Below are 15,044 nucleotides of genomic sequence, written 5' to 3'. Positions count from 1 at the left end.
AAACACAGACAGGAATATTTTCTGGCTTCTACCTCCAAGAGCTGCCGCTTTCCAGACGCCTTCATGCGAATAGTGGCCATCCTTTCTCCCAGTACGGTTAGAGTGGAGTGCAGCGCCATTTGGTCCCCAGCCTTCCCATCGCCGTCGTTGTCCGCCAGTTCTTCAGAGAAGCAAGCCTGCAGCTCGCCGATCTCATCCTGCAGCATCAGGATCTCGTCCATAAGAGCCTGCGCAGATGGCGACAGAGAAATGTGAGAATCTGACGGGACTGAATGAAGGAGAGGAAGAGGGTGAGGAAGCAGGGAGAGAACTGCCCAATAGCAGCGCAAAAAAAAAAAAAAAACTGTCTGCCGTAGCTGTGATGTTGGCATAGCAGTGAAGAATGGTGCCATGCAGTCTGTAGTGCAATATCGGTCCCTTTAATCTGATTTCACACATCTGACTTGTTTTGCTTTCTCACAACATCTACAATAGTTTCTGTACTGCATTTTGCTTTTCAGGATTTCAGCTAGCAAGCCAAATATTTCTTTCTAACCTGGTGGGCTGCCATTTGGCTCTCAGGGGTCTTGTTGGGTTCCAGGCCCTCGTTCAGGGCCCCTTCGATGGACTCCATCTTGGTGGAAATGGACTGGAGGGATTCCTGATAGTGTTGCTGCCTCTCCAGGGCTTCATACAGGCTTTTCTGCTTCTCACTTATCTGTGGTAAGAGATAAATAAGGGGGAAAAAAATGAGGATTAAGAAAATTGGAGACTGTAGACTGAGTTGGAGGGAAGTTGTTTTTGTGTCACCACTTCTGTGTTGATTTGGTGTCACGTTTGGAGTTATCATCCAGATAAAACACCAAGTGACAACCCACTTTTAGTTTTTAAAAAGCTCAATCTTTTTTTACATGGCTCCATTTAATGTCACAGTAGTTTTTTTTTTTTGTTTTTTTTTAGCAAAATCTACTTCTCCCAAAGAATTAAATTAAAATTAAAATTTGGTAATTAAATGACCAAACACTGATCCCAAATGCTCAAGTTACATTTATTCTATAGTTCCAATATTATTAAAAAAATTTTCCACTACTGACTAAAACCATCTGATAGTTTAGTTTTCTAAATTTGAATCCATTGAATTTAATTTTAAGAACTAAGAGGTTTTATTTTAATAAATTTTCAAACGGGATCTATTATTACTAACCTCTTGTCTATTAATAACACAGAATCAGAATGGCGACAGTAATATCTACAGGTATTGGGTATAAAAGTTGTGCTTTTTAATGCAGAAACACTTGTTAAATCATCATCCAGCTCCACCTTCAGATTTGTTGAAATGTATTCCAAGTTTGTGGTGTAAAAGACAATGAGTCGTTTCCACATTTGATTGTATCCAGCTCGATGAAGCTGAAGACATTCCATACCACATTCTTGAGAGTTTCCCAGGATCTCTGCAGGTCGTCCAAGTTAGCAGCACTTGTCTCCATTGACGGGTCGTACAGCTCCTGGAGCGGCGCTCTGCTTAGAGCACTCCGACCCTACGGCACAACAACACAACAAGCACGAAGGTTAAATGTGGTACTACAATGGCATATGGTATTCCAGTGTGTCCTCACATTCCTAGACATGCACCCAACGACAGGTTTTAACAAACATTTTGTGCCCAAAATAGCTTTGAAAAGATGACTAAAGCTTTTCAGACCTGCGCATTTCCCTGGGAGGTTAAGGTAGAAACTTAGCAAAAACCAGAGTCACAAGTTAATGGTTAGTGGATACGGTTATGCAAACACAAAGGGAGTATTTGTGAGAATTTAAGCCTACAGGGACTACCTTGCTGTGAGATAAATCTGTCGGTGTCTTTCCTGTTGTCTAAGCAGCTTCCTGTCACAGACTCATTAACTAAGGTTACAGTCATGAAACTTTCCTGCAATAATAAGCCGATAAGGTCTTATTATTGACCTTATCAGCTCTTCTGCTGTCAGTTCAGTAAACTGAATATCATAGGTAATGACAGAATAAGACAACTGCAGTCTTAATGTCGTGTTGGGTCTGATTCAAAGCCTTGTTACAGCAAAACACAGATGGCAAAAAAGAAATATTAGGCGAAAGACAATGCTTATATAATAAAGAAAGAAGGACGCAGCAGGTGATCTACAGGTGAATCGAACAGCAGCTGTGTTGGTGATGGATGTCAGGTTGTAGAGGAGAGTAAAAAAAATGAATGCAGAAAAAACACCTTTCTACTCAAATATTAAGCATTCTTACATTCTTCATTTTTAAAACACTGCACCGAAGTCAGATTAAAAACAAGCTAACCGCTACAACATTCTTCATTCTTCTTTATGCAAGCTAAAAATTGAGAGGGGAGCCGAGTCAGAGCAGACGTCTAGACTTTTAACAGCTGTAATCTCAAAAATTTCATAAAGGTTATCAACACCTTCCTCCCTTTAGAAGGGAGGATGTGTTGAATCCAGGCCAAAACGTCCAGACTCAAACAGTTTCTGACCAGATATAATAAGACTGCAAAAAAACACTGCAACACAGAACAGAAGCTAACAGAAACAGCAGTGAAAGAAACAAAAAATATCCTATATAAGTGTGGTATTTTATTGATTTTTACACTTCCTAACTTTCATATGAGGTAGTTTCTCCCACTGAAGATACTTTTTTTGTTATATTCTCTGTGCACATGTCACACAGGGAAATAACTGGTGACACACGGTTTAAAACATCAGATGTAAATAATCACAAGCTTCTCTGCAAATAACCATTAATTTCAATGTTTAAATCCTCATAAAATAATATTTTCATCACCTGCTATGATGATTTTTAAAACTAATTTGTTAAAGATGGTAGAAGTGCGATTTGGTTTTGATTCCTTTAGCTAAGCAGTTAGCTTTAGCTTCCAGGTCCAAGCTAATCTGGATTTATGATGAGTTATCTACTCCAGGTAAGATAATAAGTACTTTTTGAACCTCACTTCCTATTTAAACATAAATCCCGATGGATGAACCATTCAATTTGACACTTACACAGTTTTTATTCTACGGGGATTTCAAATGTTTCTGCAGTTGCATCTTAAACAGATGGTGGTTGGTGAGTAATGGAAGCTGGGCAGGATGAGGATTACCGGGGTGGGATTTGCGAGTACCTGGTTAAGAGGAATGTCAGCAGCGTTAGCCCCCGGAGAGGGGGAGCGGCAGGCAGGGGGAGAGGAGACCTCGCTGTTGGTGCCCTCCTCCCCTGACTCCTCTGTCACGGGGGAGAGGAGTGTGTGGCAGCGCCCGGCTGTCATCTGACCACAGATATGCAACCGCACACCAAAAAACACATGAAACAAAAGCATGCGAGGGGAGAACAGGGTAAGAGGGGAAACAACAGAAAAGAGCCACATCAAAACAGGGGAGAGAGGTGAAAATAAAGAGGGAGATAAAGAGAAAGCATAAAAATTAACAGGGTAGGGCTTTGCAAGGATTAATAAGGTGGTAAATAATTAAATATCACACTGATATGGTCAGATTACTGGTACTGAAATAAAACACTGCAGTATGTCTGCACACACACCAGATCCCAGTGAAAATGACTGAAATTACAGAACAGGGTGAAGGAATGGCCTCCACCCGGAAGCTGACACACGCTGCAGGTTTACGCTCAGTGATTGTTCACACCACACACCCACATACTGTAGAGTAACGGTTACAGAACCACAGAAACCTCTTTTTCTGTAGAAACACGTGTCCTTCACATATGGTATTTGATGCAGAAGTACAATCAACAATAGGTTAGTGTTATCTTTGATGAAAAATGCAGCTAACGAGGAGCGTAAAGCAGTCTTAGAACCAGCGTGCCTGCATGCTTCAGCTGAAATGTGAGTCAAGCATAAAACTCAGCCTACTGACTCAGGACATCAGCACAATCAAAGGATGTTATTTTTTTCGTCCTGCCCTGGCTTTATGACGCAATGAAAAGCAACAGACTGCATCGGAACGAAAGCTTTTCAACTGATTCATACAATGACTCTAAAATATACACGACAGAGAGAGAGAGGGAAAAAAAAGCAGAAAGCTTATGGTAAAACATGCACTTCCAGCCGCCAGCAGTACCAGACTTCATGAAATACTCAGATTCAGTCATATCCTGTTTCCTGGCCCGTGGAGACTAAATGCATCAAAACAACGGTGACAAGGCAAGGAAGCAAAAAAAAAAGTATGAGCGCCTGAGAAACATGCAGGAAAAAGCAACAGAGGAGAATAATTATAAAGGAAAAAATATTCTTCTGCTTAGGCACTCAGCTTCAGGCTAATATGGAGGCAAAGGAAGAAAGAAAACAATATATTTGTACAACAAAAATGAGATTTCTGTTTCGTTTTGTTCAAAAGTTCAGGTAGCTAAGAAAGTAGAGATGAGCCTTGGTGATATTAATGCTGAATCTTCCCCAGGCAGCTACAGTCTAATGCATTTTAACACTTCTAACTAGATGTTAACTTTGAGAAAATATTTATATTTGTGAGTGACTTTCCAAGTGCACCTTCTAAAATAAAAGCTCTATTTTTATGATCAGAAGCCTGTAGACCTTTGCCCTCTCTCTGTCACTATCACTTGGAAGTGTAAGCTTGATACAATAAAGTATTTTTATTTGGAGTGCATTTCCACCGAGGTGGAAAAGTTCTGCAACAGATATCTGCAGAACTCTGATCAGCGAGTCTGAGATTGCCTGAAGAAACTGAAATAATGCATCCATGGAAGAGTTGAAAGAGGGAATTTGAAGCAAATTACTAGTCAAGTATCTTTCCAAACTGTAATTTATCATAGTCACTACTAGTTTAGGAGCTTTCTGCGTAGTCATCTTGGACATAAAAAAACAAACAAAACACTTTCCAAAGAGCAGTGGGGAATTTCTTCACAGATTCGTCACTTTGAGCGTATCGGGTCAAGAAGCTTTCTCACTCACCATAACGACAGAGGGGTGGGCTGGAAGCTGCTTGCTTGCAGCTGAGCCGGCGTTTCCCACGACGCCGGCCAGCTCCTCGTCGCTCAGCTCCTCCACGCCGTCCGACAGGCCCTCCACCTCGGTGACGGTCAGGAGCATGGTGGCATGCTTGGCCTTCACCGTCAGCATCTTGCACTTGGAGTGGAGCGAGGCGATCTGCTCCTGGTAGCCACGGATCTTTTGGGTAAGCTCCTGTCAAAACATCCCCCCGAAGAGAACGGATCATCACCAACCCCCCCTCTCCGAGGATCGGGAGAGTGAGGTTCAGCCCGCAGCAGACGATCAAGAGCTCCTGGTTACAGCAGGGTCCTGATGAAAGGAAGAGTTGCTTTGGCCGGACTCATTCTCTCCTCTCCTTGGACTCTTTTCGGCTTCACAGTGAGCATAAGTGTACAAAGGGAACAGAACTGCCTCTCTCAGTTTTCCCCCCTCTCTGCGTCTCTGAGCCAATCAGAGCAGCACAGAGGCGCCTGACTCAGATCGGTTAGTGAAGCTGAGCCGACAGGATGTTCGGTTGAGGCAGAGGCCCTCGCAGAAATACTTCAAAATCCCTCAGACACTCCCTCTTGTACACATATACACAAATGGCAAGGGAGAGAAAACAGGAAATGAGCTCACTCCCAAACTCCCCGCCCCCTTTCCTTCGCCTGCCGCTTCCCGTCTCCGCCTGTCGGCAGAGCGCATTCCTGCTAACAAAAGGGAGCTGCAAGGAGAGAGGGGCTGCTCAGGGGACGGAGAATGACAGAGCAGGCCTCAAATTACAGCTCCTCCTCCTCCTCCTCCTGCTCCCTCTGCACCACAGATGGTCAATGCACCAATAAACACGTCACGTGACTGAAAGGGCCAGCAGAGTTGCAGCTCAGCTTAAAGATCAAACTTGGACACAATCATACTGTCAAACCGAGGTAGAAAGCGGAACTTCTTTATCAGCCATAGAGAGAATATATAAATCTATCACATGCAAGCAAGCAAAATGTAATAAAAATGTCTTCCAGCGTGAGGAGATTTGACCCGTTTTCTGACTCAACCTTTGCTCTCCATGAAACAACAAACATGCTTGACGAGGCTCAGAGAAAATGCAACAAAAAGCAGGACGTTTGAAAAGCTCAGAGTCATCTATCGAGGCAGATATGGATGCTGGAGCCATCAGATAAGAAAGGAATGTCATCGTTCACAATCCCCTCACAGGATAGAGCTGCTCTGACTGCACTGAATTAAGTTTTCCATGTCACATAATGAGTGCTATATTTTTGTACTTCACATTACTAAAATTAGAACATCTGGATGACCGAATGGAGTCTGACTCAGTTTTATTTAAGATGCAGTAATGCAACTTCTCTTTTTTAGAGTTCGTGTGGCAAAAGTAAAGGAAATACGTAGAATGACTCAAGTTCCCGATTTGCTCTCGGTTCTTTGATGTTCTTCATTCGCAACCATTCGGCTTTTTGTCCCGTTACTGCCACTAATTTCGAAGTATTTAATTTGGGTTTTACGTGACAGGTCAACACAACGTAGTGTGCAAAATGATTTTGGCAGCGTCATGATGTGGGGACGTTTTTCTTCATTGTGAACAGAGAATCTGGTCAAGAGTCGATCGCAGGACAATCCTGGAAGAAAACCTTTAAGAGGTTGCCAAGGACTAGAGATTAGCACAGAGATTTACATTCCAGCTGGAAAAAGACTGTAAACATGTAGCCAGGTCTGTTTATCACAGAATGTTTATCTGTTAGAATAACTCAGCAATATAAACCAAAATGAGAATCTGTTGGAAGTCTTGAAAAATACTGTTTGCAGCCATTGTAGTCTGACAGAATTTGAGGTATTTTGCAAAGAGGAATGGAAAAAAAAAAAATCAATCTGCAGACAAACAACAGACTTGCTGACTAGAAGACTCTGTTTACTAAAGTGGAAACTTCTGGAGGGAGTTGGTTGCATTCAACTTTATGTGCAAAAATGTCCAAAACTGTCTCCAAGCACTTAAATGGGCACAAAAATCAAGAAATACCTCATGGTGGTGAATTTGAGCCTGAAGCTCCTGGATGTTGTTGGTGGAAACGGGTCTGTCCTGAATGATGCGATGAGCATCCTCGATTAATCTCTGGAGGTTCCTGACTTCCAGCTCATACTGCTCGTACTGAACCACCGCCTCCTGTTAAAGGGCAAAATGTGACACTTTACTTTGAAAAATCACAATGACATGCGGTTTAAGTAGATATTTATTTCTGTTTCATCTGTAAAAACCTGAAATATCAAATCTTTAGTGTGCTTACTTTCAGAACCTTGAGAAGAACAGGTTTACAGCAGGATATAAAGACACACCACACTATTGAGATTTTTATTTGCAAAAAAAAAACAAACAAAAAAAACTCAACATATACTTTTTCTTTTTCTTCCCAATTATGGACAACTTTTTATTGACAGAAGTCTGAGGTGCAGTGTGATAAAATGCATTTTCAAAGTTATCAATTTCCAAGATTTGACAACAAAAATCTTAGTTACTTTGCTATTTTTAATATTTACAAATTAAATTCCAGTTTTGGTAAGATTGGCGTTTCTATTTCAATTAGAAACCATTTTGTAGATTTATGGCTTTGCCTCTTGTTGATGCAAGTGATGCAGTTTGAAATGGCTCAGAGACTCGAGTCATCTTCTAAATAGCCACTACTATTCACTTAATAAATAAAAAAATAAAAAAAACTGTCCACAACCAAAAGGCTGAAGCTAAACACAACCCTGATGGGGGCCAAAAGAAAACAAACATTCCTGAAAAGGCCTGTTGAGACACTAGCAGGAATTTAGAGCAATAGCTACTCTATGAACAGCCAATGATACAGAAAAACCACAAGGCTTAGGCTGCATTGTTTACATGATGTTTTTTTTTATAATACAGCCACTTATCTAATATATATGAACTGTAACTTTAAATCAACCAGACAGCATGAAATTAAATTACTTTCTGAGCCTAACGTAAGAAGTTTTCTGCTCCATCTTCTTGCAGAAATACGTGAACCTAAAGTTGCTGTTGTCACTAAATATTTTTCAGGCTGTTCTCATTGATTTGGAGACGGAGTCGTCTGTCTGTAAATGTTTAACAGAGGAATCTTTTAACTGATTCATTTGTTTATTAGTGTTAACTTTTTCTGTTTTGCTGTGAATGTTTTGTGTAAAATAAAGGTAAAAAAAAATAAAAATTTTTTTTTTAAAGCACCGTCTACCTGTAGGATGTTGCACTGCTGGATGGTTGTGTGCTGCAGCTGGCTGGCCTCTTGCTGCAGAGACTGAGCTGTGCGGCAGATAGGCAGACTGGCCACTACCTCCTCAGGCAGCCGGAGGGCGCTCTGACACTGCTGCACTGAAGCCACCTGCTGCTTAAAGCCCTCCATATCCACCAGGAGAAGCTTAGCAGAGAAGGAAGGAAGCATTTATACATGTGTAATAAAGAAAGACATGTAACATAAAGCATCTCTGAATAAAATCGGTGAATTCAGTGTAGGAACCTGTCGCTGCGTGAGCTGCTCCCTGAGGCTGAGCTTGTTGAGATCAGGAGAAGCGAGCGCGACCTGGATCTGATCGACAACGGCATGCAGGCTCTTCACCTCTGCCTCGAGACGCAGCATGTCCTGGAGAGAGACACGCGGAAACGACGAATCAAGCCGAGCCATACACAGTTCCTACCATGAATCTGCAAACCCTCCACATTGGGATGGATGCATTTCATCAATGCTGGCTCTTTTTAAGTTGAGAGGTCCCAACTTAACTCCTCAAAATATATTTCTTGGGCTTGTCACCCAAACATTTTCTCCAGAAGGTATAAGAGATTTATCCAAATGTTACTAGGGATGCAATAATGCATTTAATTAGCAGTAATTAGAAGTGACAGTGTCTTTTTTTTGATCTAGGTTGCTTAAAATAAATAAATAAATAAATGCACATTGTTATTAGTAAGACTAAACAAAAGACTATAATCTGGATTTCAGCTGTACACTGACCAGATTAGAGTCGTGGATTTGCTCTGCTTAATTATGATGGTGCTATATTCTGAAAAGCCTGAAGGGGGCAATGTTGTCACAGAGTTTTGAGGAACAAACCTTTTGCTAAACTTACTAAACTGCAAGTTGGCCACATTTCATTGCACATTTTGTTTAACAGATTTTAATCACAATCTTATCAATCTTAAAAATGGTCACATTTTTAAGAGTGAATACATGTAAAAGCTTTTTACTTTAGCTGCATCCTGTAGACTCTGGAAGCGGGTCTTGGCCGACTGCTGCAGCTCCTCTGTGCGTCTGCTGAGGTGTTTCACCTGCTGGCTCCATCCCTCCATATGCAACACGTCCACCAGCTGCCCCTCCCTTTCCCCCATCGCCTCCAAGTCGCCATGGAGACCGCGACACTCCCGCAGCAACGCCTGTCACCACAAGACCATTAAATTAGACGTCAAAGAAGGGAGGTTATCGTGTCGGGCAATTATACTAATTAAGGTCAGCCAACGTTTACTGAGACACTTCCTAGGAAATCAGAAAGTGAGTCTAATTAGCTGCTGCTTTGAGTATTTTCAGATTAATAAGGCCGATGTGGGACAGAAATGTGGTGTTTTTAAGGAAAAACATCATAAATGTGATGCAAGTAGCTTTATGTTACTTGTGGTCCAGCCGGTGGGACTCAGAGACTCACCTGGTGGGAACGGATTTGCTCCTGCAGCTGCGTCGCAGAGCTCCAGACGATGTTACCAGAGACCAGATCCTCTGCTTTCTCTATCCAGGCCAAGATGAAAGCCTTCATGCTGTGATATTCCTCCACAAGTTTCTCTGCCTGCACAAACAGAAGGAAAGCTATTCGACACAACCAACATAAAATACTAAGACTGTGTACTATACTACCATATAAGAAGCTAAATGTTTCTCTTTCAGGAGGGTTTATCATCTGAAGCACATTGCCAGAGTTGGACTGTTTCTCAATCCAAAGCAGGGAATAATACATACATTCATAATCAGTAAAGCTGACTAATGTAGTGCTCTGCTTTCCTAAGAAGAGCATAAATGCACTACATGCAGTTGAGAGCGGCTGAAAGATTTAATATCTTTAAAACTAAATGAATCCTTTTTAGTGCTGCTAAAGCAAATAGTCAGAAAATTCTAAACATATTGACGATTTGAAATAGGTATAAATGTCAAATCCTTAATCAAAATGTATTTCTTCCTGGATATGCAGGAATCCATATGTTTCGTAGTTTTTTCTATTGATATAAGTCAAACTTAAACGATGCACTAAACTACAAAATACATCTGCATACCTTATGTATCATAACTGATAAACACATGATACTTGACATTTTATTGTCTGTAACTTTTCCAAGTAAGGACTTGCCAATGTAGCATTATATTTAATGCCATTTTGTGCATTAAGTAAAACAAGCACTTGCTACATGTCATGCTTAAATCCTTCACCAGAGGGCAGAAGAGAAGCATAGGATTTGATGCATCAGGTTTTCAGTAAAACAGCAACTTTGTTAAAAGAGACAGAAGAAATATCAGGAATTTCTTGTGAATAATATACATCCGACATTCTAGGGTTAAATTATATTTTTTAAAATCTATACATGTGTTTTATTTTAATATATTTCACATATTTTTTTATTTGATTATTATGCCTTTCATAGTTTCTACTATTTTTGATTTTTTTTCATAGAGAAGTGTAATTTTAAATATGTCTTTATTTGACTTATACTTAAAGTAAAGCCTCTGATAGTTCCTCATAGCAAAAGAACTGCAGTTTGGTTTCAGAATTGTATAGATATGTATATGTTGTAGTTCTTTTTATTTAACTTTAGTCCAAATGTCCTGTCATGCTTGTTTCTTTGTTTTTAACCTTTGTAAAGCAGTGTCATACTAATCTCTATACAGTCTGTTCCTATAAATAAATCCGATTGACTGAGGAAATCTCTCACCTTCTTGAGTCTGTTGACTTTGTCCTGAGCCTGCTGTGCAGTTTGACGCTGCAGCTCTGTTAGTTTCACCACAGCATCGCCGAGCTGCTTACTCAGCAGCGGGTTCTGCTCTCCAAACTCCTGAACAGCAACGCCCAACTCTGCCAGAGAGCCACCACAGGATTCACACTCTTCACAAAGAGCCTAGAGAGAACATAAGGAATAAAATAAGGGACCAAAAAACATTTGAGACAAACATATAGAAGTCAAGGTCAGTCAGAGAGAACAGCAAGACAAAGATGGGAAGCTTATGGACCAGAATAAAAGCTAAATAGATCATCTGCCAAACAGAAAACCACAAAATTAGTAGTTGTGCTTAATACAAGAGTAATAGTAAGACAGCAAGATGAAGAACAGAATGGAGGGGTTTAAAATCCCATTTGGTGTTGTGCTTCCTGAAGTGGGTCGGCTGAATCCAGTTCAAACCATTCCAACCCTCTCACACACATTAACCCCAACACCTGCAGAATGAATAGCCAGCTGAACTGGGGTTAATTGCTTGCTAATTAGTCAATCTGTCTGTCTGATTACTTTGGTCTCTTCCTTGGCCTCCTCTAGGTCGGCGCTCTTTTCTTCTAGTTTTATTGCGATGGTCTTCAGCTTCGTCTCAATGTCCTGAAGTCTGTAGCTGAAGTCCTCTTTCACATCCCTGGTCTGCTGCACCTCCCTCTCCCTTGCCTGAACCTACAGGGAGACACAATGGTAAACGTAAGAGCAATCCTCAACAACATTTAATCTAACTTTTAAAGGCGGCTAAGTGAAGAGGTTACCTGATCTTCAGCAGAACCCAAAGCAAGAGCAACCTCAGCTAGCTGCATGCTGAGCTCAGAGGGCAGACCAGTTTGCAGGTCCTGATATTTGGACTGCTGCAGCTCCGTCATGCGCTCCACACTTTGACGCCTGCTGATGACCTCGCCGTGTGCAGTCTGCAATACAAACAGGATCACACGCAGCGCAACAAATCCCATTTAGTAATGTCTGCTTACATTTGCTGTGTTAACGTTAAAGCTAATCAGAGGTTTGTGGCCTGTTTTAGGCGGACGTATTGTGCAGGTTCAGTGGCGTACCTCCAGCTCATGCAGAAGTGAGTCTAGGTCTGCAGTGGGACTCAGCAATAAGCCCCGGGTGTCTTGGATCCAGCCTTTGACTAAGCCAAGCTCCTTCTCTACCTCTTCTCTCTCCCTCAGCTCCTGGTGTACCTGAGTTCTGCTGGACCGCACCTGCAACAACAGGCTAAACAACACACCAAAGATGTGTATTTCATGACAAAAGACTAACTCAAAGCCATTTTAAACTTTTTAAACACCAGCGTGGCACAAAAACATTAGTGCACGTCACCCTGAACGCACCGTATCCGCAGTGATACATGGTGGTGAGACGTTATCACTGACCTATCATATTGCTCCTGCATGCGTCTGATCTTCTGCAGGCACGGCGTGTCTTCATGTCCGTTCTCCGTCTTCTTCTCCGTCACCGCCTCCTTCTCGGCCTCTCCTCTAAGACAACGGGTTTGTTGCACCAACAGGGCCAGGGTGGACTGCTCCCTCTCCACCTCTTGGCTGAAGGAGTCGTGGTATTCCAGCAGGCTCTGCAGCGCCGCCCTGGTGGCGGCCTTCTCAACGGTGCTGTCTGGCACACGACTGTGGAGGTCTTTGGATATGGAGCTCACCTTCTCCATCTAAAGCACAGGAAGGGTTAAATCGATTGAATCAACTAAATAAGACTATTACCTGTTTATAACTGTACAAAAAAAAATCTCATGTTCGTGTCTACACGCACAAAAAGTGGTTAGAATATTCTCTGACATCCCTACTTACGGTGTGCTTTTTAAGGAAAACATTAAAGGTAATACTTTGTTTTATATTTTTGTTTAATTTCTACATTTAAGCAAACCCTAAAATGTTTTTAACCACTTAACAAAGACTGCAGCAAATGACATCATGCTGAGACAAACAAAGGAGGAAAAAAAAAAACCCAGTGGACAACAGGAATGTGCCACATGCAAGGAAGTGATCATTCCCTTCAGTCTGACTTCCTTTCCCTTTCAGAAACACTCCTTTGTGGGAATCTGTGGGAGCTGACCGAGTCTGAGCTCAAATTAGGTCAAAAGGCGGGAAAACACTTTGTGACACACTGTTTTGGCAGGAAGACGCCGCTGGCCGGCCGCCTGAAGTTACATCACAGCCCACCAACTGGTTTCAGCCGTTACTGCGTTTGACCCAAAATCTGCAGCAAACAGTTAGATGAGCGGCAGGCAACTTGATTGTTGTGTGAAAAGCTTCCAACAATAAAATTCATTCTTATCCATTCCCCAGATCTATTCTGAGTCCAGTTATTCACGCCGGGGCGTCATGATAATAGCACAATGTTACTGTGAAGAACCGATTTAAAGTTTGCCAACTATCTGCTTGTGTGAGTAGATTCGGACAAACACAGAAAATGTTCCTGGTTTGAAAAAGGAGCAAAAGCAAAAGCAATAAAAAAAAAAAAAAAAAAAAAAAAGTTAAATGTAATTTTGAGACAGTAATGAGCTTTTATCCAGTAAGTTCATGGTCACTGACTGATCGGGTAAAACAGACTACAGAAATGCTATCAGAAAAATTTCCATTGTAACAAATAATTTTCTTGTAAACAGTACAACTTAGTTATTCAGACAAAAATGTAGAAGTGAACAACTGATACTTTTCTAGAAAAAAAACCAACCCTGAATCAATTGCAGATATTTTCATATATTCTACAATTAAACAATGAAAACAAACTCTAGTTCCTCTTAACATGGGAAAAGTGTATTGCTGTAGGTCTGCATGTGAAAACTTGATTGCAAAGGTACTGTTGAATATTACAATGACAATTTCATCTGTAATTAAGTTGTACTGCGAATGAGCATAATGTGCGACAACACTTCATGCCATTCATCTTTAGTTTACCGGCTTCTGCTCATCAGTGCAATTTGATATTTATGCTACTAATGAACAAAACAGGAATGGCGAGAATATTAAATTCCAAGTTTTTCCTCCGACCTTTTCGATGAAGTTCCTCCATTCCCTGGCAGCGTCCTCCAGCGCCCTCTCCTGGGCCCGGGCCACGCTACGGAGCCGTGTCCACCGTTGCCATAGCGACAACACAATGTGACGGGTGAGAACTTTGCTGGACTCGGACGTGATTCGATCCAGCTCTGCAGCACTCTCCTTCAAAGCACTCAAAGGCACCTCCAGCATGTCGATCTGAGTCACAAGAGACTGCAGCAAAAAAATAAAACAAACTTCAACAATGAATATGTTCTCAGTCAGAGCTAAAATTTCATAAAGATAAATCGGTAGGATTTTTAATCAAGATAAACATCAATATGTTGTTGCCCACCTCCTGTCTTCGACACTTATCCTCTGCTTCGTGGATGCTGAGAGCTTTTGCTGTTGTGAATTCAGATGTTTTGCTTTCTAAATCATCCATCTGTTCAACCAGCATCGCTTTTGAGTGTTGAAACGAGCTCCACGATGCATCACACCTGGGAAAATATGCAGACGTGGCATGGCTTCATTAGCATTAAATCAAATGTTTAGTATTAGAAACAAAATTTGATCCAATTCAAAGATGCTGTTTGTATTCCAGAGGGAAATACCTCTGCAGCACTTCTCTGTAAGCGTCCACTTGCTGTGCGACTTCTTCCTTCATCTGCTGCATCGACTGAATCTTTGTCCTGATCTGTTTCAACTCTCCTGCCGCCACAAAATCGTCCAGCAGAGGATCCAGGGTCCTTATCTCCTCTGCAGAAGTTGTGAAGTTCTTCTCCTGGGCTAAAATTTCTTCCAGATTTCGCAGGCGGTCTTTGCGGTTTTCAATCTCCACCCCCGATCTGGCCTCATGGAGCAAAGTGGAAACATTGTCCAGCCATTCCTGCATGGACTGCAGAGATAAGCGGTGCCTCTGGACCAGACTGAGAGCTCGATCCAGTGCCAGCTAGAAAATGTAGAAGGTTGCTTAATTAAACTGAAGTCCTGGATCGAAGCTCTGATTTACGTGATACACTGAATGCTGCACATTACTATCATAAAAATAAGTTAGTAAGGAAAAACACTCATGAAGTAGGTT

General features: G+C 41.6%; 1 protein-coding gene across 12 annotated transcripts in view; it reads right to left on the bottom strand.

Annotated features, from left to right (window-relative positions):
- syne1a (spectrin repeat containing, nuclear envelope 1a) overlaps positions 1 to 15,044 on the bottom strand; it is a 139,972-nt gene that overhangs the window by 33,224 nt on the left and 91,704 nt on the right. For 11 of the 12 annotated variants that reach the window (XM_016669422.1, XM_016669460.1, XM_016669419.1 and 8 more), the window contains 18 exons: positions 14,575 to 14,912; positions 14,316 to 14,460; positions 13,976 to 14,194; positions 12,347 to 12,633; positions 12,023 to 12,188; positions 11,726 to 11,881; positions 11,487 to 11,639; positions 10,917 to 11,099; positions 9,644 to 9,781; positions 9,192 to 9,377; positions 8,467 to 8,589; positions 8,185 to 8,367; positions 6,975 to 7,118; positions 4,931 to 5,161; positions 3,131 to 3,274; positions 1,404 to 1,517; positions 536 to 697; positions 33 to 227 (listed from right to left, as the gene is read on the bottom strand). In XM_016669422.1, coding sequence (XP_016524908.1) covers positions 33 to 227; positions 536 to 697; positions 1,404 to 1,517; positions 3,131 to 3,274; positions 4,931 to 5,161; positions 6,975 to 7,118; positions 8,185 to 8,367; positions 8,467 to 8,589; positions 9,192 to 9,377; positions 9,644 to 9,781; positions 10,917 to 11,099; positions 11,487 to 11,639; positions 11,726 to 11,881; positions 12,023 to 12,188; positions 12,347 to 12,633; positions 13,976 to 14,194; positions 14,316 to 14,460; positions 14,575 to 14,912 — 3,267 coding nt within the window. The remainder of the gene's footprint in view (positions 1 to 32; positions 228 to 535; positions 698 to 1,403; positions 1,518 to 3,130; positions 3,275 to 4,930; positions 5,162 to 6,974; positions 7,119 to 8,184; positions 8,368 to 8,466; positions 8,590 to 9,191; positions 9,378 to 9,643; positions 9,782 to 10,916; positions 11,100 to 11,486; positions 11,640 to 11,725; positions 11,882 to 12,022; positions 12,189 to 12,346; positions 12,634 to 13,975; positions 14,195 to 14,315; positions 14,461 to 14,574; positions 14,913 to 15,044) is intronic. The other variant, XM_016669447.1, reaches the window with a different exon arrangement.

This window comes from Poecilia formosa, unplaced genomic scaffold (assembly GCF_000485575.1).
Source record: "Poecilia formosa unplaced genomic scaffold, Poecilia_formosa-5.1.2 Scaffold1, whole genome shotgun sequence".
NCBI lineage: Eukaryota > Metazoa > Chordata > Actinopteri > Cyprinodontiformes > Poeciliidae > Poecilia > Poecilia formosa.
The sequence above is the reverse complement of the archived record's forward strand: the minus strand, read 5'-3'. Positions and strand labels throughout refer to the sequence as shown.